We start from the raw sequence: 26,847 nt of genomic DNA on the forward strand, positions 1-26,847 counted from the left end.
AAATGGATATATAACATAGATACCATACAGGTGCTTTGTTCTGTCCACACCACTCGTTTGATGTGTTTGCTGGAACTACCTTTCTATCTCATTTCAACTTTGACAATCGGTCTTCCTGTGCTTGTCTTTAACACAAAAAAAATCGTCTGTAATTGAGGAAAATAATGAAAATTCCATAAGCATTAATTTCTCTCTTCACATTAATTCTATGCAGAGGACTTCAAAATCAATTACTCAAAGTGAAGGAAGGAATATGCTGTCCTATTAAGAGGAATTATGAACATTATTGCCTTCTTAATTTATGCAGTCTTCCCTAAACCACTCTTTACTAGGAAACTTTTTGTATGGGAGAAACAGTGGATGCACTAACACCAATGGAACTTTGACCTTTACATTTGTTTTGGCCAATACTTAATTCCACAAAAATCTTCAGTCTCAGCCACCACAAAATCCCACCCCTGGGTAACCATGTGGTAGTAAGAACTATGTAGCTGGGCTTACAGCTGTAATGGAGTGGCAGTGCTTGGCAAAAAGTTTGGATTTACCCCAAAGAACACTACAGAAAAAACAACAGGGTTTACTTCCAGAGGAAGACTGCGGGTGGAGGATTGGCATCAGCACAATCTGAAGTGTGATGCTGCAAATGCAAAGTAAGGTGATTTCCTGAGTGATTTCCCCAGAGAAATCTGTGAGGGATAAAGAGTCCCAGGTCTCCACAGGCAATCAGGATACATTTACATTGCATTCAACACACAGGGAGAGACAGGGATAACAGATTTCAATTACTGAAGCCTGGTCACTTGGAAATGTATTTCTCCTCAGCCATGCATTCCTGCATCCATGTATTCCTGAATCCATCCGTCCCTCCACCTCTCTCCAGTAGAATAAACAACAGGAATTACATACCCTTCGCTGCAGCCAACTCGCTGGAAACTCACGCACCGCGACTGGCAGCCCCAGGGCCCGGCCCTACGAGGAAGGGCCCGCCCATCGCACCGCCCCGTCTGGTCCCGTCCCTCCCCGCCATCGACGCCTGATGCTGCTTACGCTTTCCGCCCGGCCTGCCGCCCGCCATGCTGTCCCCGGGGGCGTTCCGCCAGCCCCTCGCAGCCGCCGCCGCCCGCCTGGCCCGGGCCCGGCCCTGCTCTCAGGTAACACCCAGGGCCCGGCGGCAGAGTGAAACCAGGCCGTGGGGGCGAGGGGAGGGGGCGTGGGGCGTGTCCCGGTCTTTGAGGGGCGGGGCTTGTGCCGACGGTGCCTGGCGGTCCCGTCCGCGGTTCTTGCCCTCCGGCCTGCTGTTGTCTCGAAGTCGTACAGGTCTTCTCAATTTCGTGTGATGTGTTCTGTGGACGGGAGAGGGGGTCCGGTAGCGGTCCAGTGTTTGCTTGAGCGACAGGAAACATTCAGGCTTGTTTTTCCCTGCGGAAATCCGGCACTGAATGGGTCTCTGACATATGACTGCTGTCGTGATTGAATCATAGAATCACAGAATCATCGAATCATAGACTCATAGAATTGGCTGGGTTGGAAGGGACCTCAGAGATCATCAAGTCCAACCCTTGATCCACTACCGTTGCAGTTGCTAGACTGTGGCACTGAGTGCCACATCCAGTCGCTTTTTAAATATCCCCAGGGATGGAGAATCCACTACTTCCCGGGGCAGCCCATTCCAATGCCTGATCACCCTCTCAGTAAAGAAATTCTTTCTAATATCCAACCTAAACCTCCCCTGGCACAACTTAAGACCGTGCCCTCTTGTCTTGCTGTGTGTAGGATCTCGGTTTACCCAGGATCATGTAGAAATTTGGAAACTGTAAATGCTAAACAAAGCAAAGTGACATGTAGCAACCAAAATCAGATGTGTGGTGCTCCACAGGGTCGCGAGGAAACAAGGCTGCTGGTCTTGGCTATTTGTGTTTTGTGGCTTGAGATGTACAGTGCACATGCCTGCTGATGTTTGTGAAATAAGTCGCTTCCAAAATCTGTTCTGAAACCACCTCTCTGCAAATACAGGCAAAGGCCAAAGATCTGGTTTAGCCTTAATTTTCCTGGGTTTTTTTGAGAGTTGAGTAGGTTATTGAGGCAGTTGCAAAAGTAATCGTATTCTGGGACTTCTGAAGGGGTTTGTGTTATATGAATAGAAAGCTGGTTTTCATAGAATCATAGAATTGGCTGGGTTGGAAGGGACCTCAGAGATCATCGAGTCCAACCCTTGAACCACCGTTGCGGTTGCTAGAGTATGACACTAAGTGCCACATCCAGTCTCTTTTTAAATATCTCCAGGGACAGAGAACCCACTACTTCCCAGGGCAGCCCATTCCAATGCCTGATCACTCTCTCCATAAAGAAATTCTTTCTAATATCTAACCTAAAATAACCCTGGCACAACTTGAGACCGTGCCCTCTTGTCTTGTTGAAAGTCGTCTGGCAAAAGAGACCAACGTCCACCCGGTTACAACCTCCTTTCAGGGAGTTGTAGAGAGTGATGAGGTCTCCCCTGAGCCGCCTCCTTCTCCAGGCTGAACAGCCCCAGCTCTCTCAGCCTCTCCTCATAGGGCCTGTGCTCGAGTCCCTTCACCAGCCTGGTTGCCCTCCTTTGGACCTGCTCCAGGACCTCGATATCCTTCCTGAACTGAGGGGCCCAGAACTGGACACAGTACTCAAGGTGTGGCCTCACCAGCACTGAGCACAGGGTCAGAATCTCTTCCCTGGACCTGCTGGCCACGCTATTCCGGATACAGGCCAGGATGCCATTGGCCTTCTTGGCCACCTGGGCACACTGCTGGCTCATGTTCAGCTTCCTGTAGATCCAGACTCCCAGGTCCCTTTCTGCCTGGCTGCTCTCCAGCCACTCTGTCCCCCAGCCTGTCCCCAACCCCAAGCATGGGGTTGTTGTGGCCAAAGTGCAGGACCTGGCACTTGACCGTGTTAAACCTCATCCCATTGGAATCAGCCCAACTCTCCAGTCTGTCCAGGTCCCTCTGCAGAGCCCTCCTGCCTTCCAGCTGATCGACACTCCCCCTCAGCTTAGTGTCGTCTGCGAATTTGCTGATGATGGACTCAATCCCCTCATCTAAATCATCAATGAAGATATTGAACAGAACTGGGCCCAACACTGATCCCTGGGGGACACCACTAGTGACTGGCTGCCAACTGGATGCAGCCCCGTTCAGCACCACTCTCTGGGCCCGGCCCTCCAGCCAGTTCTTAACCCAGCACAGGGTGCTCCTGTCCAAGCTGTGGGCTGATAGTTTTTTCAGGAGGATGCTGTGGGAGACGGTGTCAAACGCTTTGCTGAAGTCCAGGTAGACCACATCCACAGCCTTCCCCTCATCCACCAGTCGGGTCACCTGATCATAAAAGGAGATGAGGTTGGTCAGGCATGACCTGCCCTTCCTAAACCCGTGCTGGCTGGGTTTGATCCCTTGCCCATCCTGCAGGTGCTGTGTGATTGCACTGAGGATGATCTGTTCCATGACCCTGCCAGGCACTGAGGTCAGGCTGACGGGCCTGTAGTTTCCTGGGTCCTCTTTCCGGCCCTTTTTGTGGATTGCTGTGACATTTGCCAACTTCCAGCCATCTGGGACATCCCCAGTGAGCCAGGACTGTTGGTAGATGATAGAGAGAGGCTTGGCAAGCTCTTCTGTCAGCTCCCTCATCACCCTTGGATGGATCCCATCTGGTCCCATAGACTTGTTGGGATCCAAGCATCTCAATAGGTCACTGACTGTGTCCTTCAGGATTACAGGGGGGCTGTTTAGATTCTTGTCACCTTCTATAAGCTCTAGAAGCCATCTGTCTTCAGGGTAACCTGTCTTTCTTTTGAAAACTGAGGTAAAGAAGGTGTTAAATACCTCAGCCTTTTCTTCATCTTTGACAACTATATTCCCACCCGTGTCCAGTAAAGAATGGAGGTTTCCTTGCCCCTTCTTTTTTTGCTGCTGATGTATTTGTAGAAGGACTTTTTGTTATCCTTCACAGAGGTGGTGAGATTCTGTTCACATTGTGCCTTTGTCTCTCTGATTTTCTTTCTACATGACTTAACTATATTCCTAAATTCCTCTTGAGTAGTTAGCCCTTTTTTCCATAATTGGTAGGCCCTCTTCTTAACCCTAATTTCTTTCAGAGTCTCCCAGTTCAGCCAGACTGGTCATCTTCCCTGCCGGCTCGTCTTTCGGCACACTGGGACAGCCTGTTCCTGTGCTTTCAAAACTTGCTCCTTGAAGTACGTCCATCCCTCCTGGACCCCTCTGTTTTCAAGGGCTGTTTCCCAGGGTATACTCTGAACAGGTCTTCTGAATAGGCCAAAATCTGCCCTCCGGAAGTCCAACGTCGAGGTTTTATTGACGACCCTCCTTGTATCCCTGAATACTGAAAACTTTATTATTTCATGATCGCTAAGTCCCAGGCGTCCACCAACCACCACATCTCCCACCAGCTCCTCTCTGTTTGTGAAAAGAAGGTCAAGCAGGGCTCCATCCCTGGTGGGCTCATCTACTAGCTGGAGCAGGACCAGCCCTGGGGAAGTAGCCAGTGAAGAGCATAGATACAGAACTTAATAATCTGGTCCTGGAAGGAATCAGTCTTTTCCAAAGCATCTATATCTACTTCTTTCTTTTGACAATGATATGTAATTTGCTAGTAACTGATGTCATATTTTAATTATAAACCAGGCTGCAGTAGCGTGAGCTGGTCAAGTAGAGGCAACACAAGCTGATGCTGATGTTCTCACTGCTGTGGTTGCTTCAGCAGCCTCAGGTTTGATTAATGTGTTTAGACAACTCACTATGTATTGCTTTGGCTTTTCATCCTGCTAAATTCCTGAGGAGAGACTATGAGAAGAGGAAAATACTGGTTTGTTATGGGCTAATATTTAAACTAAAACTAAACTAAATATTTAAAATTGAGTTCAACCAATAGAAGATGCATCATGGCCTGTTTCTCTGCCTAACAGAGTTGCAGGAAATAATGCACATGTGAAATATTTCCAAGGGAAAAGGTCACAAGATACTTTTGTACTAGAGATCATGTAGTACTCCCTCGCACAGTTTCCAGTTAAAAAAATTAAACATAATAAAAAAAATCTGTAGCCTCTTAAAAGAAGTCTAGAAATAATTAGTAGCGGTCAGTTTCTTGTCTTGCTAATTTGCTCTAGTTCTTTTTCTTCAGGTACTTGCATCGTTTGCTACAGGGCCCAGACAAAATAATAGCATTTTCTATGAAATTCGCACATATGATATTAAGCCATCAAAGATGAAGGAATTTGTGGAAATGGTCAACAAGTACTTTCACCTTCGCACAGCTCACTCGGAGCTGGTGGGATTCTGGTCAGCAGAGCTAGGAGCAATGAATAAGGTTGTCCATGTGTGGAAGTACGGTACGCTGAGCATACCTGTATACCGCTCTGCTCTCTTTCTGTGCTTTCTGTCTCCTAGGCAAGAAGGTGGGGAGAATGCTTACCAGGCTTTAATTTTTGATCTTATTGGGACAGTGTTCAAAAAATATTATTCCTGTACTGATTACTGAAAAGAGCACTGCAGAGCCTGTCAGGGCAATTTTGAGTTATTGGGACAAGGGTGTTACAACTGTTCTTAAACAATAGTCTTTGCACTTTGTAGAGCCCAAGAGAACTTGATAATTCAGTTATGGAGGGAAGGCACCCTAGGAGAATTTCTTTGTATACCTGCTGCAGTCCAGGGTACATCTGTATGCTGAAGTAGAAAATTTTATTTCTGAATACCTCAGTCTGCTCACTGAAATACAGCATATTTATGGTACCTTTTGAGAATAAGGTCACCTCTTTTGACTTAGAGAGGTGAAGGTACCCCTGTCAATGGGAACATTACAAGTTCACATGCACCTATGATAAATAAATTGTCCTGCTTCTCAGAAGTTTTCAGCCTTGTTATTTCTGCAAAGACAAATGCATTTTTCATAATCTATGAGCAGGTTTTAAAATAGGAAACTAAGGAAAAACCTACAATTTCTGTTTGTATCCTAATGGTGTTTACATGTATAAGGTACAACATCCTTTCTCTTTGATTCATCAGACCCCTGCTTATAATTTTTTAATAGTAAAAAAAATAAATGGGATATTTTTCTCTTGGTCCCAAGATACTGATAATTTTCAGGGTTCTTCCCATTCTGAGATGCTTTTTTTTTTCCTTATTGAAAGCTGTCTGCATAAATATACTGCTAAAGATGACACTGCAAACTAGCCAGTTGAAATTCCAACACTCTTAATTCAGTGGATTTGGGTTTACTTAAAAAAAAAAAAAAAAAAAAGTAGGGTCTAGTAGAGTCTAGATTTTATGCATTTAATAACTTGATATGCAGAGGAACAAACAAAAATTACTCCTACACTTGTTATTTTAGTTTTCTTTTATATAAGCCAGAACCCAAGTTTATTTCTTTATTTTCTCTTAGTAGCATAATATTCCTTCTGAATTTTCTTTTCCACTTTACTTCTTTATCCACTATGCTTTCTACAAGTCTCCTTATCACTGGTAACTGTTGACACATCCAGTAGTCCCTGCCATATATGAATTTCTTCTTTACAGTAACATTGTTTAGTATATTTTAACTCTTTTTTCAAAGTTCTTTGGAAAATTTGGGTTGGCTTGAAACCACTTAAATCTCAGAGTTAAAGCAAAGATTTTTTCAGAGATTAAAGGAAACTACCATATCTGATTCAAGCTAATACACTGTTTGAAAATGTGAGTTTCAAACTTAAGTACCACTTGCTTCCTTGTAATTGCATATTTGATTGGATTTGAGGTGAAAGTAAAGGCATTTTTTCATATTTTTGTTTGGGTTTGTTTGGTTTTTTTTTTTTCCTTTCTTACAGATAATTTTGCTCACAGAACATCAGTTCGGCATGCACTAGCCAATGACAAAGACTGGCAGGAGAAATTCCTTTCCAAAGCTCTCCCCTTGATAGAAGTGCAGCACAATGAAGTTGCTTATCTGGTACCCTGGTGTCAACTTGGGAAGCCTCCAAAAGAAGGGGGTGAGCTTATCTTCTCTTTTGCTGATTAAAGTTACTATTGCTGACCAACTAACAAAAAATGGTTTAAAATTTAAACCAGATATTACATGGCTTTATAACCCCTTATGTATCAAGTGCGTGTACATACAACCATGTGAAAAAGGTGACATAACACTGATGAGGGACTAAGTTTTTAAGAGGGGTTTTACACTATCTTATATTAGTAAATGCCTAAACCCCTGATCAGTAAGGTTGCAAAAAAGGTTTGTTGTGAATTGCCTAAACTAACATGCAAAAAGACAGCAAGGTAGTAGTGGTCAGAGCAGTCATCCCAGACTTGCTTTGTCCATCTTTCTGTGAGAGGGCATTTTCTGTAGACGCAAAAGACAATGCTTGTTCTCTTTCATAGAAGTTTTTTTTAATCAATTTCCTTTGATGTTTCTGCTTCTTACATTTGGTAGTTTTAAGAAAAAACACAAATAATCCCTACTTTTAAAAGATACATGCAAGTCAAGCATGCTTTGTAACAATCATTGGTGGGGTGTAGATGTCTTGTCCTGATGTAGTTTAGTTCTCTCTGTAGCAAATGTGCTATTAATAGTATTGACTGTTCCCCACTTCGTGAACTTTTGTAAACTTCATTGCAGAGTGACGTCAAGCAGGCCTTGCTTTAGCCATCAACATGTGCATAGATACAGCAATCTTTCTTCTTTATTTCCCTATGATTCTCAATTTTCTGCTGTTACAACTGAATTTGAAAGCAGGACAGAGAGATGACTTTTCAAATACTTTGTTTTGATTTATTTCTAGCCCATTGCTGCAGAATGAGACCAGACAAAGATCACCATATGTCAAGGGTCTAGTTTTCTATTAAAGTGTCAGAAATTGTGATATAGAGTAACTTAAGGGATAGGAGACAGAAAAGATGTCTTTTAGCAGGATTGGAGTTTTTTGGCAAATCATGCCATTTGTCTACAAATGAGGGGGATTGTTTAGCTGAGCAAAAATGCTAAGCTAGTCCTGATCTGTCAGCTCTGCCTTCAGATCTTGCTCTGACCAACTGCCATGAGTGAAAGAGGTTTTTATAACATCATAAACCACTTCAATGCTAGAAAACATCACCAGTCTTAGAAAAAGCTGCCTTGAATCATTCAATCTGCCATCCATATCCTGCACACATGTATGAGTATTTGTGATTTCTGCAAAGTAGCCTGAATCTCAACAAATTTACAGGTAACACTGAAAATTACTATGCTTCGCTTTGTCTGAAGCCTTCTGTTCCTTAGGGTCTGAGTACTGCCCTTGAACTATCTGCACTCCTTCAGCCACTTTTATGTGCTTTTTTGAGCTCTGGGTGCTGAGAGATGATGTACACACTGGGAAGAAGGGGCAGTTTCACGTCCTACTGCCCTCAGATGGCAGGGATTTCCAGTATTGATTTCACAACATATATGTCATGGTCATGACATGCTGGTATGTTAGTATGTTAATTTAATTTCCTTCCTTGAGGATCACCTTTGCCTTTTCTTCCAGGAGTGTATGAATGGGTGACTTTCCAAATGAAGCCTGGTGGGCCAGCATTGTGGGGTGAAGCATTTCAAGCAGCAATAAATGCTCACATCAACACAGGCTACACCAGGTTGATTGGTGTTTTCCACACTGAGTATGGGTTACTCAACACAGGTACTGTTCAATTTTTTTAAATACAGACTTTGGCATGGCAAGGGGCAGATGGAGAAGGGCAAGCCCTTGTCCTGGATCAGGATTGGCCAGCTTGATGGAAGTGTTGGTATGGGTCACCAGAGTTCTGTAAATAGTCCTTGAATCCAGTTTTGTGTACTGCTACCTAAAAGACGATTAGATCTGATAAGAGTTAAAACATTTTGAAGGCTAAGCAAAGCATCATCCCACTACTCATTTTCCTGGATGTTTTTTTCTGCTAGTTGCAAGGCATCTACAAGGTAATGGCAGAGTGCTAGAACTTAAATGAATGTGTTTTATTGCAGTAAAAGTAATCAGCTGACTCTATTTATACTTTCTCAGTTCATGTCATCTGGTGGAATGAGAGCCCAGATCACCGGGCAGCGGGAAGGCACAGTGCCCATGAAGATGCAAGAGTGGTAGCAGCTGGTAAGAGCTTATGGATCCAGACAGCTCACTAGAGTTACCTGCTTGCATGCTGAGAAAATTATTATTTCTCACTGGATTACTGTTAACTAAATATGCAATTAATTTCAGTGCGGGACAGTGTCAGATTCTTGGAGTCCCAGCAAAATATGCTCCTAATTCCGCTGCAGTGCTCACCATTGAAATAACCTGCTTCTAAAGGATGTGTCTGACTGCAGAAAGGACAAGATGGAAATGCTGCCAGGAAGTACCTTCACAGGGAATGTCATACCCTCTTGAGCTCAGCCAACTGATCTTCAGCTTACAATAACTGAATGTAAAATTATCACTAATGAAAGTCAGTAAATTTTTGCATTCTAATAGCAAATGCTAAACAGAAGTTTATGGTGATGTTCCTACACCTTCTGGATAAAGAACCCAACCCATATCATGTATGGCATGAACGGAACTTCAGTTATCTTTTGTTTTAACCTATGAGTTCTTAATACTTCCCTACACAGCTAGATCACTTATCATACCTAGTAAGTTAAGTGCTCTCATTACAGCTAAGGGCTGGTTTAATTTTCATTACATGCTTTGGTAACTCCTGCAATGATCACATCTTGGATAGTGTGTGCTGGTTTAAAAAGGAGAGCTCCCATGTATCTGTTACCCAGTTATGTTTTCATCAGACTTCTCATTGGGATATTTTTTATTGTCTAATGTAAAACATGAGCATGGTTGGAATTGCTCCTAGGAGGTGCTGCAGTGAAGCTGGTCAGGTGGTAGGTGACCATGAACACAAGAAGAGCATTTACTCACTATCTTGTTTAGAGTTATCACCCCTTTCCTTTTTTGTTCAGTAAATATTTCATTAAAACTGTGGATTATATACATAATGCTGTGCCTTAGGTATTTTAATACTGGTTTAGGGTGCTGGTATTGGACTGGTCCTTCTTGTTCGACTGTGCAGACCAACTCATCTGCTCTTACAACATGTGCTAACAGTCTTTGAAATACTTCTGACAGACTCTTAAAAGCCAAATAAATGCGGATAAAGCATTATTTTTTACTGTTCGCAGCTCAAGCTCTTACTCTTTTTAAACTGTGGAACAATAAACTACATTCTCCAAGTACAGCATTCAGAAGGTCTTGCATTTTTGCCAACAAGTCTTGGTAATAGTTACTGTAGAGCCAGTAAGCTAGAGTGAATAGCAGCAGGGCAGAGGGCACAGAGGCTGAGAAGTCAAACTTTTGTTTTATGTGCAGTGGATGGAGCCCCCTCTTCTCCTATTTAAAGGTCACGAACTGACAGAGCACTTGGGAGGCTTTTCCACAGATCAATCACTGACCTGAGTAATTGATTTCACATCTCTGCTTGACTATTTTCATGCATTCTTCCTAATGATGACTGTGAAGTCCATTAATATCTCATCAAAAGCACTAAAAAAACAGCTGTGGGCAATTATGCTTACATCCAATTGCACAAATAGGATCCAGTTGCTGTAGTAAGGTAGTATGTGACAGGAACCAGCTCCTACACCCAAGTCTTCACTGTCATTCCTCCAACAGAGCCATTTAGCATTCTAAGGGTGGAACACACACTACTTCAGAAACCACTGTTGTGTATTGTACAAATCAATTCTTGAGGTATAGGTGGCTGAAAAATTGTCACTACCAAGTTGATTCAACATGATTAAAACAGAAAACAGAGGAAATATGAATTGGCTTCTTATTTCATAATTTTCCTGCTGAGTATAACTTCACAAACTGGTTGGATTCTGGAACTTAATTGGTTGACAGTGAGACTACAGACAATAGAAGGCAAAACTTAAAAACCAGCTTTCCTTTGAACAACTGGGCAATTACTCTGCTCTCATTTATAAACAGCTCTTCATAATCAACCTAGTATTAACTGTAGTGATCTTCATTTATTATTAGCTAAGGACTGGTTAAGGTTAGTTCATTTCAGATTCTTTATACTCAAACACAGCATTTTGCTTTGTCAGTGAAAACAAGTATAGGGTTTTTTAGTTAAGAGGAGGAAGAATTGCCAACAGCGTCAACTTGCTGTGTCTCTAATGGAAGTACTCAGAGGCAGGCTCCTGACTTGAGATTTAAACACCCAGATTCACAGAACTGTCACAGTTGGAAAAGACCTCTTAAGATCACCATGCCCAGCCACCAACATCACCCCCCCAATAAAATAAGAAAGATATATTTATCAATATCTCTATCACCATGCCCACTAGAACATGTTCTTAAGTGCCTCATCTACAGAGACTTTAAAGACTTCCATGGATGGTGATTCCACCATATAAATTTGTTAGGCGCTGCAGCTGGATTTGACAGTTACTCTAATCACTTTTTTCCAGACTTGCTGGAGACCTTTCCATTTACTAAATTCTAACTTAAAGTAGCATTTGCCTTTCAATCTTGTGCCACTTCACTTACCTGAAAATCAGATGTGGCCCTTGTAATTTGCAGATACTGCAATTTGGTTGTACATCATGCATCAAAGTTCACAACAAAACAAAACCAGGCAAAATGAGCCACTAGCAGTAGTTCTCAAAAGAACATAAGCAAACAAGACTCTCTGCAGACCAATGGTGCCAGAACAGCTTTATTTTTCACTTAATACAAGGCAATTAGAGTGCCTTTTAATACTTCACATAACAGATATTAGCAAATACAAATATACATTTTCCTTGCTTTTAGAGAAAACATCCACTTAAGGATTTAACTTACAAATTTCGGTTGTGAAAGATCTCTAGATTTTTGCAAAGTTAACAGATATTCCAGTGCAAAAATAGATCCCATTACAGATAGCATAAAGTGCTTGGAATGAAGGACTAAGTATAATTCAGGAGGGAAGGATATGGGATATGCACAAAGTGGTGGTTTACCTGTGGGGAAAATACAACTCCTTACTCAAATATAAACATACTACAAAGAGGATGGAACATGTCAATAGTAATAAACTTTAAAATAAGTTAACATCTCAGTGCAGTTTCATTATCAAGAGTGGTTCATACACTGTATGTCATGCTAGAGTGTTTTTTTTCCCCCAACACACACTTAGAAGCGTAAATTAGTGGCTTCCTGAACTTATGACAAATCTTCATGTCAGAGTTGCGTTATGCTGTCTGTTCAGTACAAACAAGACAGATAAGAACTGTGAAACAGTTCAGTTAATATTCATGTTTACTGTAAAATTTAATCACAGATAACACTCTGTATGACCATGACAGTCACAGGGGAATAGGAATCAAGAATCTCTTTTCAGCTAGCTCAGGAAAGAAGATGACTGTGACTTTTGTTTCCTGCTAAATTAATCATTTACACAAGCAATTAAAAGAGCAAACCACAGCCCATTCAGGACCAAATCTGCATCCTCCTAGAAATTGTTCTAGTTCTACACGCACTAGTTTGATGCAGTGCAAAACTCAGGCCTTCACTCCGGTGACTTAGTGCTGATTTGTAATAGTGATTTTTAGCAGTTGTAATTTTTAATACATACTATTTTTTTCAATGATACCATAACATACCTGCAGCCTGTTACAGAGAAGTCATAGCTGTAGCTCAGGTGTTAGTAATTTTTCTGCACCTGGATGTCTGGTGTATCCATCACCCTGTAACACATCCCCATAGGGTGACTATGCCATAAAGGTAATAACAAAGCATGTTTTAAGTGAGGTATGCCAATCCCCATTACACTCCTTTCTCAATCCCCTTACCAATGTATTATACAGATGAGAAAAAAAAAAGAAAAACAGAAAAAAAAAAGAAAATCAAACCAACAAAAAGTATGAAAAAGGCACTTCAGCAGAGCGTGTAGTAAGCTCTTACTTAATCCCAAGGCAGGAAACAGCAGGTACTGGGAACTTGTGCTAAATATTTAACTGTTGGCATATTAAAATATGCTGAATTGGTCAGTGTTACCAAGCACACCTGGAAATACGTACTCTGCCTTCTTTCTGGCTCATGCCAGCCTCTTTGCTGTTTGTTGGGCTGCTATGGGCATTCACAGAAAGAAATGGTCCATGACAGATGCATGGCAGAGTAGCATCAAGAACAAGTGCAGAACCAGTTACAGGTACTTAAGGCGGAAGCATGAGATACAGGAATAGGCCAGGACCTGGGCCTGGATTCAAACCACATTACTGAACCTGTTTCTGAATGTAAAAGCAAGACAGAGGGGCCTGTAAGTGTATTAAAGAAAGAATTCTCTCCTATCACTGCTGTACAGTGCAAGCAAGAATTGGTTACCATTTAATATCCCCTCTAATATTATTCTGGCTTTATAATAACTAGCATTACTATTTTGAACTACCTTGTTCTTGAAGGGGATTTTTACTAAAGCAGATTTTCACATGTATAAGAAGGATGTGTTTTCCAGTTAGGGATCACCTAATGACAGAAACTACACTGCACAACAGAAGTAAAAGTTTACGCATTAGTCTTACATGATACCAGTTCCCAAATGGGAAAATTTTACATGAACAACTTGCAGTAATTGCAGATAGCAGCTGATTGCTCGAATCTGGAACTTGGTCAGATCGTGAATGTAGCTATTGCTAAATGGATAGAATGAGAGCATAGCATCACAGGCATAATGTAAAGAAATACTGTGGCTACAAAGATCAACTGAAAGCACTTTCAATCCCTAATTATGCTACCTACCTATTTAAAGTCATAAATAATACTGTTAAAAAAAAATCTACATCTTATTTCTAGCTTTATCTGGCAAAACCAGAAATGGCAACATGCTTGTGCTAAGCAGTAACTCCAGATGATGTGTACCTTTCTGGTGCAAAGCAGGCATTAAAGAGCAGATATTGCATATGTGAGTGACATCTCATGATTTAGAATTTGCTCTTGGCATTAGCAGCTTGTACAACTACTGAGTTTGTTGCTGTGGTCCAAACCCTAGGACTGCTTCTCACCCACTTCCTCCTATTAGGTGTTCATGCAGCTATTGCAGTACCTCAAAGGAGACGGAGAGTACTTAGCCACACAAAAACCTAGTCAGAGTAGGTTATTGGTTGTGATGCTGGTGGGACAATCCTGTGCATTTGCAGGGTTCACAGTTCTGGGCATCACCACTAACTTACGGAGATGTATAGACACGATGGCCTGCCTCTTGCCATCCTGTTTGTAGAGTACAGCTTTGTGGCCCCAGATTTGTCACCAACTGACCTACAGCAGTCCAGGAAAAGCAGCTGGTCAGGTAAGTTTTCAAAACCTAGTTCACTGGTGGTGAATTTTCTTGCCACTGACTATCTTGGTGCATTCATTGCCAGCAATGGATGTAGCACCAGGTCATTCCCACTCCTGACATGATTGTTTTAAAAACTAAAACATGCATGCCTAAAATATCTATAAATAACCACTGGCCATGATTCCTCAATGAACAATTTCTGCCAATTTAGTGAGAACATACCGTACATGGCAAGATACGGCATGGTTGGGATCCCACAGCATCTGGTGGGTGCTTTACCACAGCTTCAGAGTTATACTGTAATGAGCTAAGTTCAAGTCTTTCACTTGAGAACAGTACGACTCCATGAGGCACTGCCCCTGTAAAGGAATTTCTGTTTTCATTGCATTGAATTGCATTGCATTGAATGGTTATCAGTAGAGTGTCCAGTTTCTCTTCCTCTAGCTTCTTCTTTGTGAGTATCCTATCCCAGGAACAGGAAATTGGATTCTGCTTATCATTTCTTTGCTGAAGTTGGCTCACACACAACTTTCTTTTACCTTCTCATCTTGCAGGAAGGAATTGAGGATTGCAATGTCTACCACAGTCTGGTTTTTGTGCAATGACAAGTCCTTAGTGTGGTCGTCGTCACTTTGGTCCTTAGCAAAATTTACAAATACCTAAAAAAAAAGGCCACGTCACACATCACCCTGTATTTTCATTAACCTGGGGCATTTTATACACTGGAGTTCAATACTATGCTGAAATTCCCTTTAAAAGGTAAGTCCAGTAAACTGGTGGATTTATTCCTACCTCTCACAAAGAGGTTTGTGGCAGACAGGCTACTAGAAACTTACTTGGTCAAGTGTGGTCTGAGAAACAGAGTAGTCTTCTATATGGAGTCTCTTTTTGTTCTGAGAAAGAATACTGAATATTCTGGCCAGGGAGGATGGTGAAGATGGAAGCTGGTACTGCAGCATGTTCCGATGCTTTTCCTTCAAGACACTTCCAGGGAAGGCATGACCAAAGAACTCCTCTACAGGCTTCAGGTCTGGGCTTGCCCCTGCAATTCTCACTACTATGGTGTAACCATCTCCAAACCTATGAACAAGAAGGCCAGCACAGTAGTCAAGTGTCCTTGAAATAAAAGTGCAGCTTAAAATCCAACATTTCCCATGGCCAGAATCTCAATGAATATACTGTGTGAGGAGTTAAGTCTGACTGAATCTCCCCCAAGATGCAGAGAACTTTGTGGTACAAGTGAAAATAGCTACCTGTTCTTTAGATGCTGGACGCTGCCCAGACACCTGAATCGTCCGTTGACCATTATCGCCATCCGAGTGCACAGGGCTTCACATTCCTCCATGCTGTAGGCAGAAGTAACTTTATTAGCACTGCAAGCAGCAGTGAAGGGAAGAGCAGCCAAGCAAAGTTTAGCATCTAGCCCTGGTAGATGCAAAACCCAAGGTATGATACAATCATCACTACTTGCCTGTGTGATGTGAGCACCACTGATCTCCCTTCTTTGATTACGCTCAGAGCACAGTTCCACAAGAAACGACGTGCTTTAGGATCCATCCCTGTTGTTGGCTCATCCTGCCATCACATGCAAAAAACAGACTATGTTGTTACATTCTACAAACAAATACCTCATTTCTGAAATGACTTGTCCATTCTTATCATGCATACTGGAAAAGTTGAAAAGAAGCAAGTTTGACTAATTGTGCAAAATGAGAAAGTAATTTATGCTCAAAATTTTAAATTAGCAACCATATATTTTAGAACTGAGTAGTACTGCTTATTCCGTAACTGTAACAAGTTGAAATACCAGATCTAAAGTTAAAATCAATTAGCTTGTTTAAATAGAGCGCTAGATTACTTTCTCCTATACTGTGAACTTAAGTAATTTTAAGGTTTGTTCTTCAGTTTCCTGTAAAGAATTCTGTAATACACATTTCCAATTTTCACTGAATTATTAAGAACACAGGACTGATTCTTCTGCATAGTAAGATTTGCTTTTGCCCAGCAGGAAGGCTGTTACTTTTTTTGATGTATTCAAAAATGTATTTAAAAATATTTGCAGCAGTACTAAAATTGTGAAGATGCTGCAGAGCTGACAGTCTGGCATAATATTGGAGCCCCCCACTTCCCCAGTGATTTTTTAGAAATTGAAACCTGAAGGCACACTATAGCTTGCACCTACATTTATATAGGGCATCTTTATTTCCATATGACCTTTGTATTTAAGCATTAGTTGGCCATGAAATATCTAGACTTCATTTGAACCTGATTTTTCTGTTCTTTAAGGACAATGTTAATGAGCAAAGATTGTACAACTCACCAGAAATACCACAGGTGGCCCTCCAATAAGGGCAATGGCTGTGGAGAGTTTGCGCCTGTTCCCTCCACTGTAATTCCCAGCGTATTTTTCTCCATATTTCACGAGGCCCAGTTTCCTAATTGCCCACTCGCCAACCTACAAGAGACAGCACACCACCATCTTGAATCAAGCAAAGAAGCCTCACACGGTGACATTTTTTGTTATGAGCTTTGACTTTACATTTTCAACCACTCATCTGAGGATCTATTGTGGCATGGCTGTGGGTTTTGAAACACCCTATTCACCTCTAGATCAGAATATAAGCAATTCTACCCCTGAGAGCTGGAAAATCAAATGGCTGCATTTTATTGGGCAGTGAGCATGAATTCAACATCAGCTGAGCCACCATTAATCACCACTGTGGCACTCTTCACAGCTCTGGCTTTCTAGTTGCTGCGGGCTTATAGCAGGGACATGGTCACTCCTGACACACAGCAATCCCACTGTGTGTCTTAGCCCTTCGGACAGATGAGGAGGAACGGGTTTGTTATCCAGGAGTATTGTGACAGGTGACAACAAGCAGGCATTGCTGCCCTGAGGACTACAAAGTGTTAGGATGAAGAAATTCAGTTATGACTCAGATCATACCCAGAACTGAGTCTCGTTTTCATAAGGGTCTGGTGGGAACATCACACAGAGGAACTCGCCAGCAACCTTAGAAGTAGCTTGCAGATTTCACCCACCATCACTCCTCTCAAAGAAGGTATTCAAGCTACCTGGACACATATCAGGCACCAGTTCTGGCCCTATTCAAAGCACCACAAACATCACTTTCCTAACCTATGGCAGTTCCTGTTGTGCAGCTTGCAGGACACATACAGAGAAAACTGCTGTTAATTTAAGGAAACAGCACTGAGAAGGGTGCTGTATGGTACTGTCAGCTGTCATTAATTTCCTAAAGACTGTTAGTATAACCCCATGTCTGAATGCTGAAATAGCAGCACTTCAGTGATGCAGTGCAATCAATTGGAAAGATTTAACAGACAGCATGAGGCTTCTGTTAATCTTTAGGGTGTTTGTTCCCTGGACTTCAAAGAATTAACTCTTGACAGAAGGTGAAGCTCTGCATGACCTGCAGCTCCACAGGCCTTAAACTCTTAAAGGAAAGAAGTCATTCAATGGAGAAGTGCATCCACTATGAGAAGGCAGGACCCAAACTATCTGCCCTTCCATTTAGCACACTTCTCCAGGCAGCACTGAAAAAACGCAGCAACTTTGGTTTGCTCTAGAAAAGGGGGGCAGATTTCATCATATAGTATCTTCAGCAACTTCACATGATGACATTGCAAGTGTTGCAGCGGGGATGCATGCAAGCAGGAACATCTGGTCACTGGGGTAGGTTCTGTGGTATTTCATTCACCTTGCAGACTTCTTTCTCTGGAACACCTCTAAGTAGTGCGAAGAACTCCAAGTGCTCCCGCCCTGTTAACAGCTCATTAACAGCATCGAACTGTGGGCAGTAGCCCATGTTCTGATGGACTTCTTGGATGTTGGACAAGATACTGTAAAAGAAAATAAACTTTTGTTCGGATTTCACACCTATGCTGCTATTTTAGGGGTTAAAAGGAGAACAGTAAACCAGTTTTTGGAATCGCTGAACTCAGAAAAATAGCATCCTAGAAGTCTGTCTCAGGCAAATTATTTGCTCATATTTGCATATTATTTACTCTGTCCTCACCCCCCATTTTATTTTTTAAAAGATTCATATATTAAATACATATTATATAATTAAAAAATAAAATGTTGTAATGAATGTTATATAACATTCAAATGTGAGGGGGCAGGCAGTCAGAAATGACTATGAGACTAAATCAGTTTTCCTAAGCCACTGCAGTACTTTACCAGACTTGGCAAAGAGCTGCAACAGATGCCAAGAATTGGAATAGGGAGAAGTGGGATAGAGTTTAGACTTGCAAAAAACAGAACAAAGGCTATAAAGCTGAAGAGAAGGACAGAAAGAGGAGAGATTAATGGTCTTTCACCTGTTTCCTTTGAGGAAAGCTTCTCCTCCTGTCACATCTGTATCACCAGTTAGCATCTTAAAAGTGGATGACTTGCCAGCACCATTTACTCCCAGAAGTCCAAAGCACTGGGGATAGTAAAGAGCAGATGAGAGTGTATTTCAGAACATTGTTCAGCTATGTCATTTGCAGTGCTGACAAGATGAGAGAGAGCAAACTTGACAGCTGAAGGGAGTGTTCGGTGCATTCCCAGAAAAACGCTTCTGGACTTTCATTTCAAGTACAAATCTTTAGTCTGGAAAAAGGAACCAACTATGGTGTCACTTTGGTGCATTGCCACCATAATACATCTGTGCCAAAACTCAGAGGGTACCAGAGTTTGGCCTCTCACCCCAGACAGAGAGTGCAGTATCTCCTTCAGAGGCAGAGAGAGACAAAATCAGAAACTGCTTCAACTTCTGGGCAATTTCCTGGGATGTAATTTGAAAATCATCTGGTTTTGATGTTACCCTACCCTTTGCTGTTGCTCTTAAATACGGTGGTAATAGCAAAGCAATGAATTTGACAGATGAGCCTACCTCTCCAGGGGGGATTCCAACACAGATCCTATCAACTGCTGGCTTTCGCTTCATTCTGTAGATCTGAAACCAGAATAAAAAGAATGAGAAGGACAAAGAGAACTATAATTATATGTATTCAACACTCCAAATACCCTCCAGTCTTAATCCCACTGAATTCCTCTGAATGAGGCTTCTGGTAAACTGTGGAGTGTATATGCTAGTTGTAAGAATGCAGAACTTCTCTTCACCTTGGTTAGCTCCTTGATTTCCAAGATGTCACTCTGCCCTCCTCCGCTAATTATCCTCTGTCTCTCTCTGGTTACATCCTCATCTTCATCATTCACAGGAGGCAGTTTAGCATAGACAGGCCTGGAAAAAGCAACATGATAAAGCCTTAGCAGAAGATAATGGCTTCCACAGTTAATAGTCTCCCCACTTCATGAGGGACATCAATGAAAGTTCACCTGATTACAGTGGTGAGGTGGAGTTGACAACCTACCTTGGTTTGATGAAAAATCTGTACTGGATAAGCACCGTGATGAGGAAGAAAACAACACCCTCCACTGCCATGGCAAAGAGGTTCCTTCCTACCAAGTCCCAGGACAGAGGGGACACAAAACGATTTTCTCCTGCCATGAGATCAGAAGCATGGTCACCTTTTCACACAGCACACTAGCATTTCTTCTTGAACAGCTCACCAAGTTGGACAACAGGGCAACTGGAGAGAAGCCACTGGGAGGAGGAATGGGACAGACCACACAAAGGGCCAGCTGGGGCATGCATATTTCTTACTGAAGGAAGCTGGGATTCATGCCCAGAAAATTTATTCTACCAAAGAAGGGCTGGCCCACCTTCCCAAAAGGTTAGTGAAACACAGAAAGCCTACGATTCTGGCCTGACAACTGCATCCCAGATAAAAAAAAAATAATCCGTCTTTTCAGAATCTCGGCCATTCCTTACATTTGGCCTACTGAGACTCTTGATACAGTTGGCTTTATGCATTTTTAATTAATGCCCCTAGTAACTCAAAAATATGGGCATCTACTTGCCAGCCCCCACTTCAGTCCTCATAACAACCTTAAGAGGACAGCTGTGAAGATGTGCCAGCTTTGATCAGACCTGTGACGCAAATCATTCACTTTCAGTTCAGACCACTATCCCTGTGACTGTATGCAATCTCACTTACCAAATCTCTCCAGAGCATCAGCCATGGCCTGGTTTTTCACCATGTCAATCAGTCCCCGCCCCAAGCAGAAATGGGGGAAGATTAGGAAGACAGACTTCAGAATGTCATTTATGTTGTTCAGCTTCTGTTAAGACATAATTCAAGTGCCAGTGAGGCACAGCAGCAGAGTATTGCCCCACCTTCCAACTGTGACCCATGCTGTAATTGACCTCTCCCTCCCCCAACACTGCAATCCCACAAAAAATCAAAGATTAGAAATGCTCTCTGAAGAGCCAGTGCCATGACTCTTCTGGATGGTCAGTGTTTTTTTTCTGGATGGTCAGGGTTCTACAAATACAAGAAAACAGCAGCAAAGGAGAGATTTCTCTAAATGCTCCCCATCTAAAAAGCAGCATCTACAAACAATAAAATCCAGAAACACTACAGGTTGATGAGACAGGAAAGCTCATGTTGCACAGACTGTTTATCTCACAAGCTCTGAGTAGCACCTCCCATACTGTTCCATACTAGAAGCTCTAACCCTTTTATTTTTTTGACTTAGTCCACAGGTTTGACTGACAGTAGACTGAGGAGATGCTCTTGTTCTACCCTGCGCTTATTTTCTGCCATGTACATGTTTGTACTAAGCTAAAATATGCCTCATAATAAAAGGGGCCATCACCAATGTCTATTAATGCCCCTAGACAATGCTACAATCAACAGGTAGTTTCCACAGGGTATCCTCAACCAATCCCTATACAAGGAACACTTCACATCACTGGGTTTTAAATGAGGCCTGCTAAGACTTCTTGTGTTGCATGTAGGCATGAGAGAAAGTTGCACCTTCTCCAGTAGATACCTGGCTTTGGAAAAACTAAAGTAAGGTGGCTAAGTTCTCAATACAATTAAGAGAAGTACCTACCACAGGAGACAAAACTGAGGGCAACTAAATGCTTGTGTGCTTCAAATGGCCTGTAGTAGAAGGAAACTGACCTTTATGGAAACATACAGGAAAATCTATTTGAATGTAAGAAAATACTTTTTTTTTTCCCTATGAGTGATTGAGAACTGCAAGAGGTTGCCCAGAGAGGCTGTGAAGTCTCTGTCTCTGGAAATGTTCAAAATCTGATGGCTGTGAGCAACCTGCTCTAATTGACCCTACTCAGAGGTTGGAGTAGATAATCTTGGAAGGTCCCTTCCCACCTTACCTATTCTGTGGACATTGCTGAAGTGGGATCTAACCCATTTCCATCAGAATCTGTGTTTAAACTTCTGCAGTAGCTCATTGGTAGAGGCCTGGGGCCAGTCTTTCTAAAGAACTGTCTGTTAAAGTCAACATGGCATCAACATGGAACTACAGTGTAGCAGCACAAGACAATTAGTAGCTTCTGGAAAAAACATACGTTGTTGGTGAAGAGCTCCAGCACAAAGGTAGCCACACTGCCATTGATGCCAATGAAGAGGTTCACACTGGTCAGCACAACATATGCTGTGCTGGGGATTTTGAACACAAAGGAGGCTGGGTACATGAGAGGGGTGATGGACCACCTGGCAAGAAGAAAGAAAGCAACATCAGGTAAGCACCTTCCAATTCCAAGAGTCTTCCCACTCGTCCTTCTGATGAGAAATCCCTTACCCATAGAGAAACAGAAGGAGAGCCAGCACAGGCAAGTTGGAGGAGGATACATAGGACTTCTGCTGGAAGCAGATGAAGATGATGATGACTAACGTGGCTGGAACAATGTAGTTGCACTGGAAGGTGAAAAATATGGTTTTAGATTTGTTTTCAGATGATAAAAGAAATTAAAGATGTCTTTCTGCTCTGAATGAATGTTTTTCAAAATTCTTCAGTGTTCCCAAAAATGTTTCCAACAGGAGACTCTTGGGAGTGACACTTGCGGACAACAATGTAGTACACATGAATTTATATTTCTTGGTTCCTCCAGCAGTAGTCAATGGACTTTTTTTTCAACTACAGTTGACAAAAACTGCTTTGAACAGAGCAGAACAAGGAGCTACACAAGCAAACATTTGGGGGCAGGTATTTTAAAGTGACATCACAGATGCTGATGACTGAGCTTATGGTTGCCCTTCCATCCTCTGTTGCATATTCCTTGTCCCACTGAAGTGAACCACAACTCCTTCCAAGAGAATAAACACAGAATTCACAGGCACAGTTCTCATTTACTGAATCCATGTGGCATCCACTGGCCCTCAGTGCACGTTGCACTTCGGTGTCATTGACACCCTGCAGGCACTGAATGGAGGACAATTTGGAATCTTCGTAAATTTCTTACCATATCCCAGACAAAGTTGGCCAGCCAGTAGATCACAGGCTTCACACCACTAATGAACTGCAAGTGTTTAGCCTTGCTGACACGCTCCTGGATAAGGAAGACCACAAAGCTGGCAGGAACAAAGGACATGGCAAAGATCACACAGATGGAGACTAGGACATCCACAGAGGTGGTCATCCTGAACACACACAAAAAAAGAAAGCAAAGTGCTGATGTTGGCTTCTTTGAAATTAAACAAGACAGGACATGCAGGACAATACAGAAACCATTCTGCTTTCTTTTGTGCTTCCTTTCCAGGGTAAAAGGTTACTACATCAGGCTGTCTTTAACTCAGCAAGAAAACATAGACAGCCTGTTGACGTCTCAAGGACAACCTGGAAATAGGTTGGTAACTTAGGTATGATAGACTGCCTGCTGTCTTCCTTATCAGGACCAATTTATTTCCCACTTAATGCATTTCTTAGGGTTGTCAGGACTTTCTCTTTTTGTGTGTGTCATTTTAATGTTCAGAGGTATCTGACAGTCATCTGCCACTGCCCTAAGATTTGAGGAATGTATCCGCAGACAGCTCATGAGTTTTGAATCAGGTTGTGGTAGGAGTGGACTTATCACTGCCTCACTGGAGTAAGCCCTGAGCACTTCTGTGTGCCCCAGGCTGAGACAGTGGGCAAAACTGAACAGTATCTATCAATGGTTACTAGTCTAATGGTGGCACCTTGGAACAATAGAATGACGATATATTCATGGAAAGGTGCCCTTCTGGATATGGCCGAGTGGAATTTACCAAGTGGCAGAAGGCCACCAAAAATTACACTGGTTCTTAGGAACTGCAGCTTCAGGGAGTTGGAGAGACAAAAAGCCTGCAGGGCATTGCTGCTCAACAGCATGTGTTGCCACCTGCCCGGACCACAACAAATAAGGCCAGAAAGTTAGAGCCTAAATGCCACAGGTCACCAAGTGACAGCCAGTGAGGCTAGCAGCTCCCATGTTGCCTTTTTTCAGTAATCAGCAGCTGATGAGCCCAAACCTATTCACATTCACACCAGGACTTACAGAGCCACTTCAGAGAGCTGTTGCTTGGTGAGGTTGAGTGGGTGATTGAAGGCAGTGATCCCATAAGCACTAGGGTTCTTGCCCTGCTGCAAGTTGGCCCGAAGGATAGCATTGTTGATCACATTCAGGAAGGAGGCGATGGCATGCCATCCCTTGTTGTTGAACCACACCTGTAAGAGATCACATCAGCATTAGAAAGGCACCAAGTATATCAGATACCCAATGGGCTCCTGAGCCTTGCAGAACATCTCTTCCTCTATAGAGGGGATATAGGGACAGAACATACAGTTTGATCAATAACCACAAGAGGCTGCTGGAAGCTAGCACTGATCTCCTTCCTGGGCCTTAGAGCTAGACTTCAAGGGGGCACCAGATTTTGGGGAATCCCACTCAAGAATACAAGCTATATTTGTTCCACTAGCAAATACAGAGAGCTCTGGTCTGCACAGTTGTTCAAGGCAAACTGCTAGGAAATTACTAACTAAAAATAATTTGAGGTTACCAGAAATTCAAAAAGCAGGCAAAGCGGTGAGGACTGGTTAATTTACCTTCACATTGTTCTTTGTATCCAAGCCTTTCATGAAACTTGACAGGCTGTTGAGAAACCGATCTCCAGAACTTCCCTGTAAACATCAAAGGGAGAGTTACTTCCCCTCTGAGAATACCTTATTTGTGTCCTGGAGTCTTGCAGGGTCACACTATGCTTGTCACAGCTCTGACAGCTTCCCTTCTATCCTGTAGCCTGTTATCAGCCAAGCTGGAGGTGGTAAGAAGGCTGAGAAATTGCTGAGAAATTGCACCCTTTCCCTTCTGCAGTCCCACTGGTAAGAGACGTCAGCCTCAGGCCTGCTTTTTTCCCAGAAATAAGCATTAATCATGGTTGCAGTCAACTTTCAGAGAGCCCACAGGCAGACTCAGAACAAAGTAATGGCCCAAATTCTCTTCTAAACTCAGGCAAACTATGCACATGAGGGCTCAAGTGAGGTTTTGAAGGAGGTGGCAAACCCCTGTTAATTCCCTGACATAGGCCACCCCATTCTGCCATGAAACACTCAGAGGTGCCTGTAATTCCCACTGGTTTGCAGCTAGTGGTAGGCAGAACCAACATCAACAATGTGGGCTGCATAAAACACAGCTAAGGGTGTCCCCAATCCTTCTGCTGATACCAGACATCTGCTTGGGAGACCCTAGCTAAGAGGAAATGAAGAGAAGCCATGGCTGACACACTCATCATTTTATAGCTTTCAAGACACCTCCTAAGTAAGAGGATGGACATAAATGCATCCTGAGTTTAAGGGGACAGCTGCTCACCTGTGCTAACTCAAAGATCTTCTTCACCTGTTTAATGGCATCAGTGACTTCATGGCTTGGAGGAAGCATGAGGGAACTGCTGGCTCCCAAAGAGAAGCCACCATACCTGAAAGTTGAGACAGAGAGTGATACTAAGATCTCATTGCTCACTGATCTCCAGAAAATGCCACTCCTCCTCCACCCCTCCAGATGTCTCCTACACTATATCCAAGGCAAGTGTTTCCAGCTCTTACTTGACAGGGTGACTTTGATCTTCCTACACTGCTGCTAAGCCATGATCTCTCCTACTCCTTGTTTCTGCTGTTAAATACCCATCTTATGATTGCTTGCTGTGGTTTTCCATTTAACAAATTCAGCTATCTTCTATTGCTGGTGCAGTCAAAGCAGGGCATCTCCCCACTTCCTTTGCTCGGAAGAAGAGCACCTCCCAGGATAGAGTATTGGGAGGCTGATCCTGCAAATCCTTCCAAGCCAATACTGCCCTCTGAATAAGGCAGGCATGCTTTTCAGTGATGTTCTCTGAGGTTGTCCCTTTTTATCTTTAAACATGCTCCCTAAACATCTGGTAGTTAAGAGTCACAGAAAAAAAACCTGCAAAGTGAGGTGAGTCTGTACTGCTTAATATCATGTTCAAGGCTCAGTGGATACATACAAGCTAAAAAGAAAAGCAGTAGAAAGAAATCTCACCTGAACTCATTCACCCAGATCTTGTTCTTTAAGCTGTAGAGACAGAAAATAAAGCCAGAGTACAATACTTGAAACAAAATGAGAGACAGACCTACCAGTGCTGCACGCATGAGGCCAGGGAAGAGAGTGTAACAGCCTCTCACATCTGGTGTATGTCCCACCACCCCTCTTCATTGAAATCCCTAGGTATGGTGCCCAGGTTTTTACCATACTCTGCCTACAAAGCTCAGGACACACACCCCTGAGAGCTGCCAAAGCATCACTAAACAAGCAGAAGAGTTTGAGTTGTCCAGATATATTTGCCTGAGCTATACAGCATTCCCAATACAGCAAGCAGCATTTGGTGGGGAGGAAGGGAAGAAAGAGTGTTTAACAGCTACCTTTTCCCAATGATCTGTGCATAGGTCTTCACCAGGTAGTCTGATATATTGCGTCCTGTCAGGTTCTGGAGGATGTCAGAAGTGTCTTGCACAAGCTGGCATCACCAGGGAAAACACAGATAAACAACAGTCAGGAAATGCAAGTGCTAAGTCAAATGAACCATGTGCAGTGCTACACACAAGAATAACACAGCCAACCTGCACTCCAGGAGCATCACTCATTGCAGCACCACCGAGCTCCCTCCTACCTGTGGGGGTGGCAGCCCACCTGCACCAGGTGGGCATACAGGCAGCATCTTCTTGATCTTCTCATTGCTGCACTCACAAGATGGGGATGGGTCCTCCATGGTCCAGTTGCCTTTCAAGAATATGTCCAGGACTGAGTCTGGGACCAAAGCAGTGGCCCATTCCTTCTGCCCCACCATGCAAGGAGTGTCTCTGAGTCAGGAAAGAGGCAACGCAGAACAGTTTTATAAACAACTGTGACGGTCTTTTCTTACCTGGCATTTAAATAACAGACACCACAGATCCCAGAAGAGGCAGGCTGTTTTTCAAAGGAGCCTGACTTCACTGAGACACACAGTTCACAGCAACAGACCAGGCTCTGCAGCTTTTAATAGATCTCAGTGCCAAAGAGACTGAGGTTGACTGAGTAGCTGGGCACTCCTCTCATGACTTGCTCTCAACAGACCAGGCTCTGCAGCTTTTAACAGATCTCAGTAACAAAGAGACTGAGGTTGTCTGAGTAGCTGGACACTC

At 42.9% G+C, this 26,847-nt stretch overlaps 2 protein-coding genes across 7 annotated transcripts in view; one reads left to right on the forward strand and one right to left on the reverse strand.

Annotated features, from left to right (window-relative positions):
• Window positions 1–1,004: 1,004 nt before the first annotated feature.
• NIPSNAP3A (nipsnap homolog 3A) lies at window positions 1,005–10,253 on the forward strand. Of its 2 annotated transcripts, XM_030466706.1 has the most exons (6): window positions 1,005–1,151; window positions 5,170–5,377; window positions 6,848–7,009; window positions 8,522–8,671; window positions 9,032–9,118; window positions 9,227–10,253. In XM_030466706.1, the coding sequence occupies exons 1-6, from the start codon at window positions 1,074–1,076 to the stop codon at window positions 9,301–9,303; spliced, it is 762 nt and encodes a 253-aa protein (XP_030322566.1). In that variant the 5' UTR covers window positions 1,005–1,073; the 3' UTR covers window positions 9,304–10,253. The 2 variants fall into 2 exon arrangements, with proteins under 2 accessions (XP_030322566.1, XP_030322568.1); XM_030466708.1 differs by lacking the exon at window positions 8,522–8,671 and having other exon boundaries at window positions 1,007–1,151.
• Window positions 10,254–13,563: 3,310 nt separating this feature from the next.
• ABCA1 (ATP binding cassette subfamily A member 1) overlaps window positions 13,564–26,847 on the reverse strand; it is a 95,040-nt gene continuing 81,756 nt past the window's right edge. For all 5 annotated transcript variants that reach the window (XM_030466703.1, XM_030466699.1, XM_030466700.1 and 2 more), the window contains 20 exons: window positions 26,337–26,526; window positions 26,089–26,183; window positions 25,709–25,741; window positions 25,022–25,127; window positions 24,259–24,333; window positions 23,711–23,880; window positions 22,658–22,835; window positions 21,997–22,112; window positions 21,764–21,908; window positions 20,382–20,505; window positions 19,695–19,824; window positions 19,444–19,564; window positions 19,214–19,276; window positions 18,657–18,763; window positions 18,035–18,176; window positions 16,636–16,770; window positions 15,787–15,890; window positions 15,569–15,661; window positions 15,152–15,395; window positions 13,564–14,974 (listed from right to left, as the gene is read on the reverse strand). In XM_030466703.1, the coding sequence (XP_030322563.1) occupies window positions 14,834–14,974; window positions 15,152–15,395; window positions 15,569–15,661; window positions 15,787–15,890; window positions 16,636–16,770; window positions 18,035–18,176; window positions 18,657–18,763; window positions 19,214–19,276; window positions 19,444–19,564; window positions 19,695–19,824; window positions 20,382–20,505; window positions 21,764–21,908; window positions 21,997–22,112; window positions 22,658–22,835; window positions 23,711–23,880; window positions 24,259–24,333; window positions 25,022–25,127; window positions 25,709–25,741; window positions 26,089–26,183; window positions 26,337–26,526 (2,512 nt within the window). In that variant the 3' untranslated portion in view covers window positions 13,564–14,833. The remainder of the gene's footprint in view (window positions 14,975–15,151; window positions 15,396–15,568; window positions 15,662–15,786; window positions 15,891–16,635; window positions 16,771–18,034; window positions 18,177–18,656; window positions 18,764–19,213; window positions 19,277–19,443; window positions 19,565–19,694; window positions 19,825–20,381; window positions 20,506–21,763; window positions 21,909–21,996; window positions 22,113–22,657; window positions 22,836–23,710; window positions 23,881–24,258; window positions 24,334–25,021; window positions 25,128–25,708; window positions 25,742–26,088; window positions 26,184–26,336; window positions 26,527–26,847) is intronic.

This window comes from Calypte anna, chromosome Z, assembly GCF_003957555.1.
Source record: "Calypte anna isolate BGI_N300 chromosome Z, bCalAnn1_v1.p, whole genome shotgun sequence".
Taxonomy (NCBI): domain Eukaryota; kingdom Metazoa; phylum Chordata; class Aves; order Apodiformes; family Trochilidae; genus Calypte; species Calypte anna.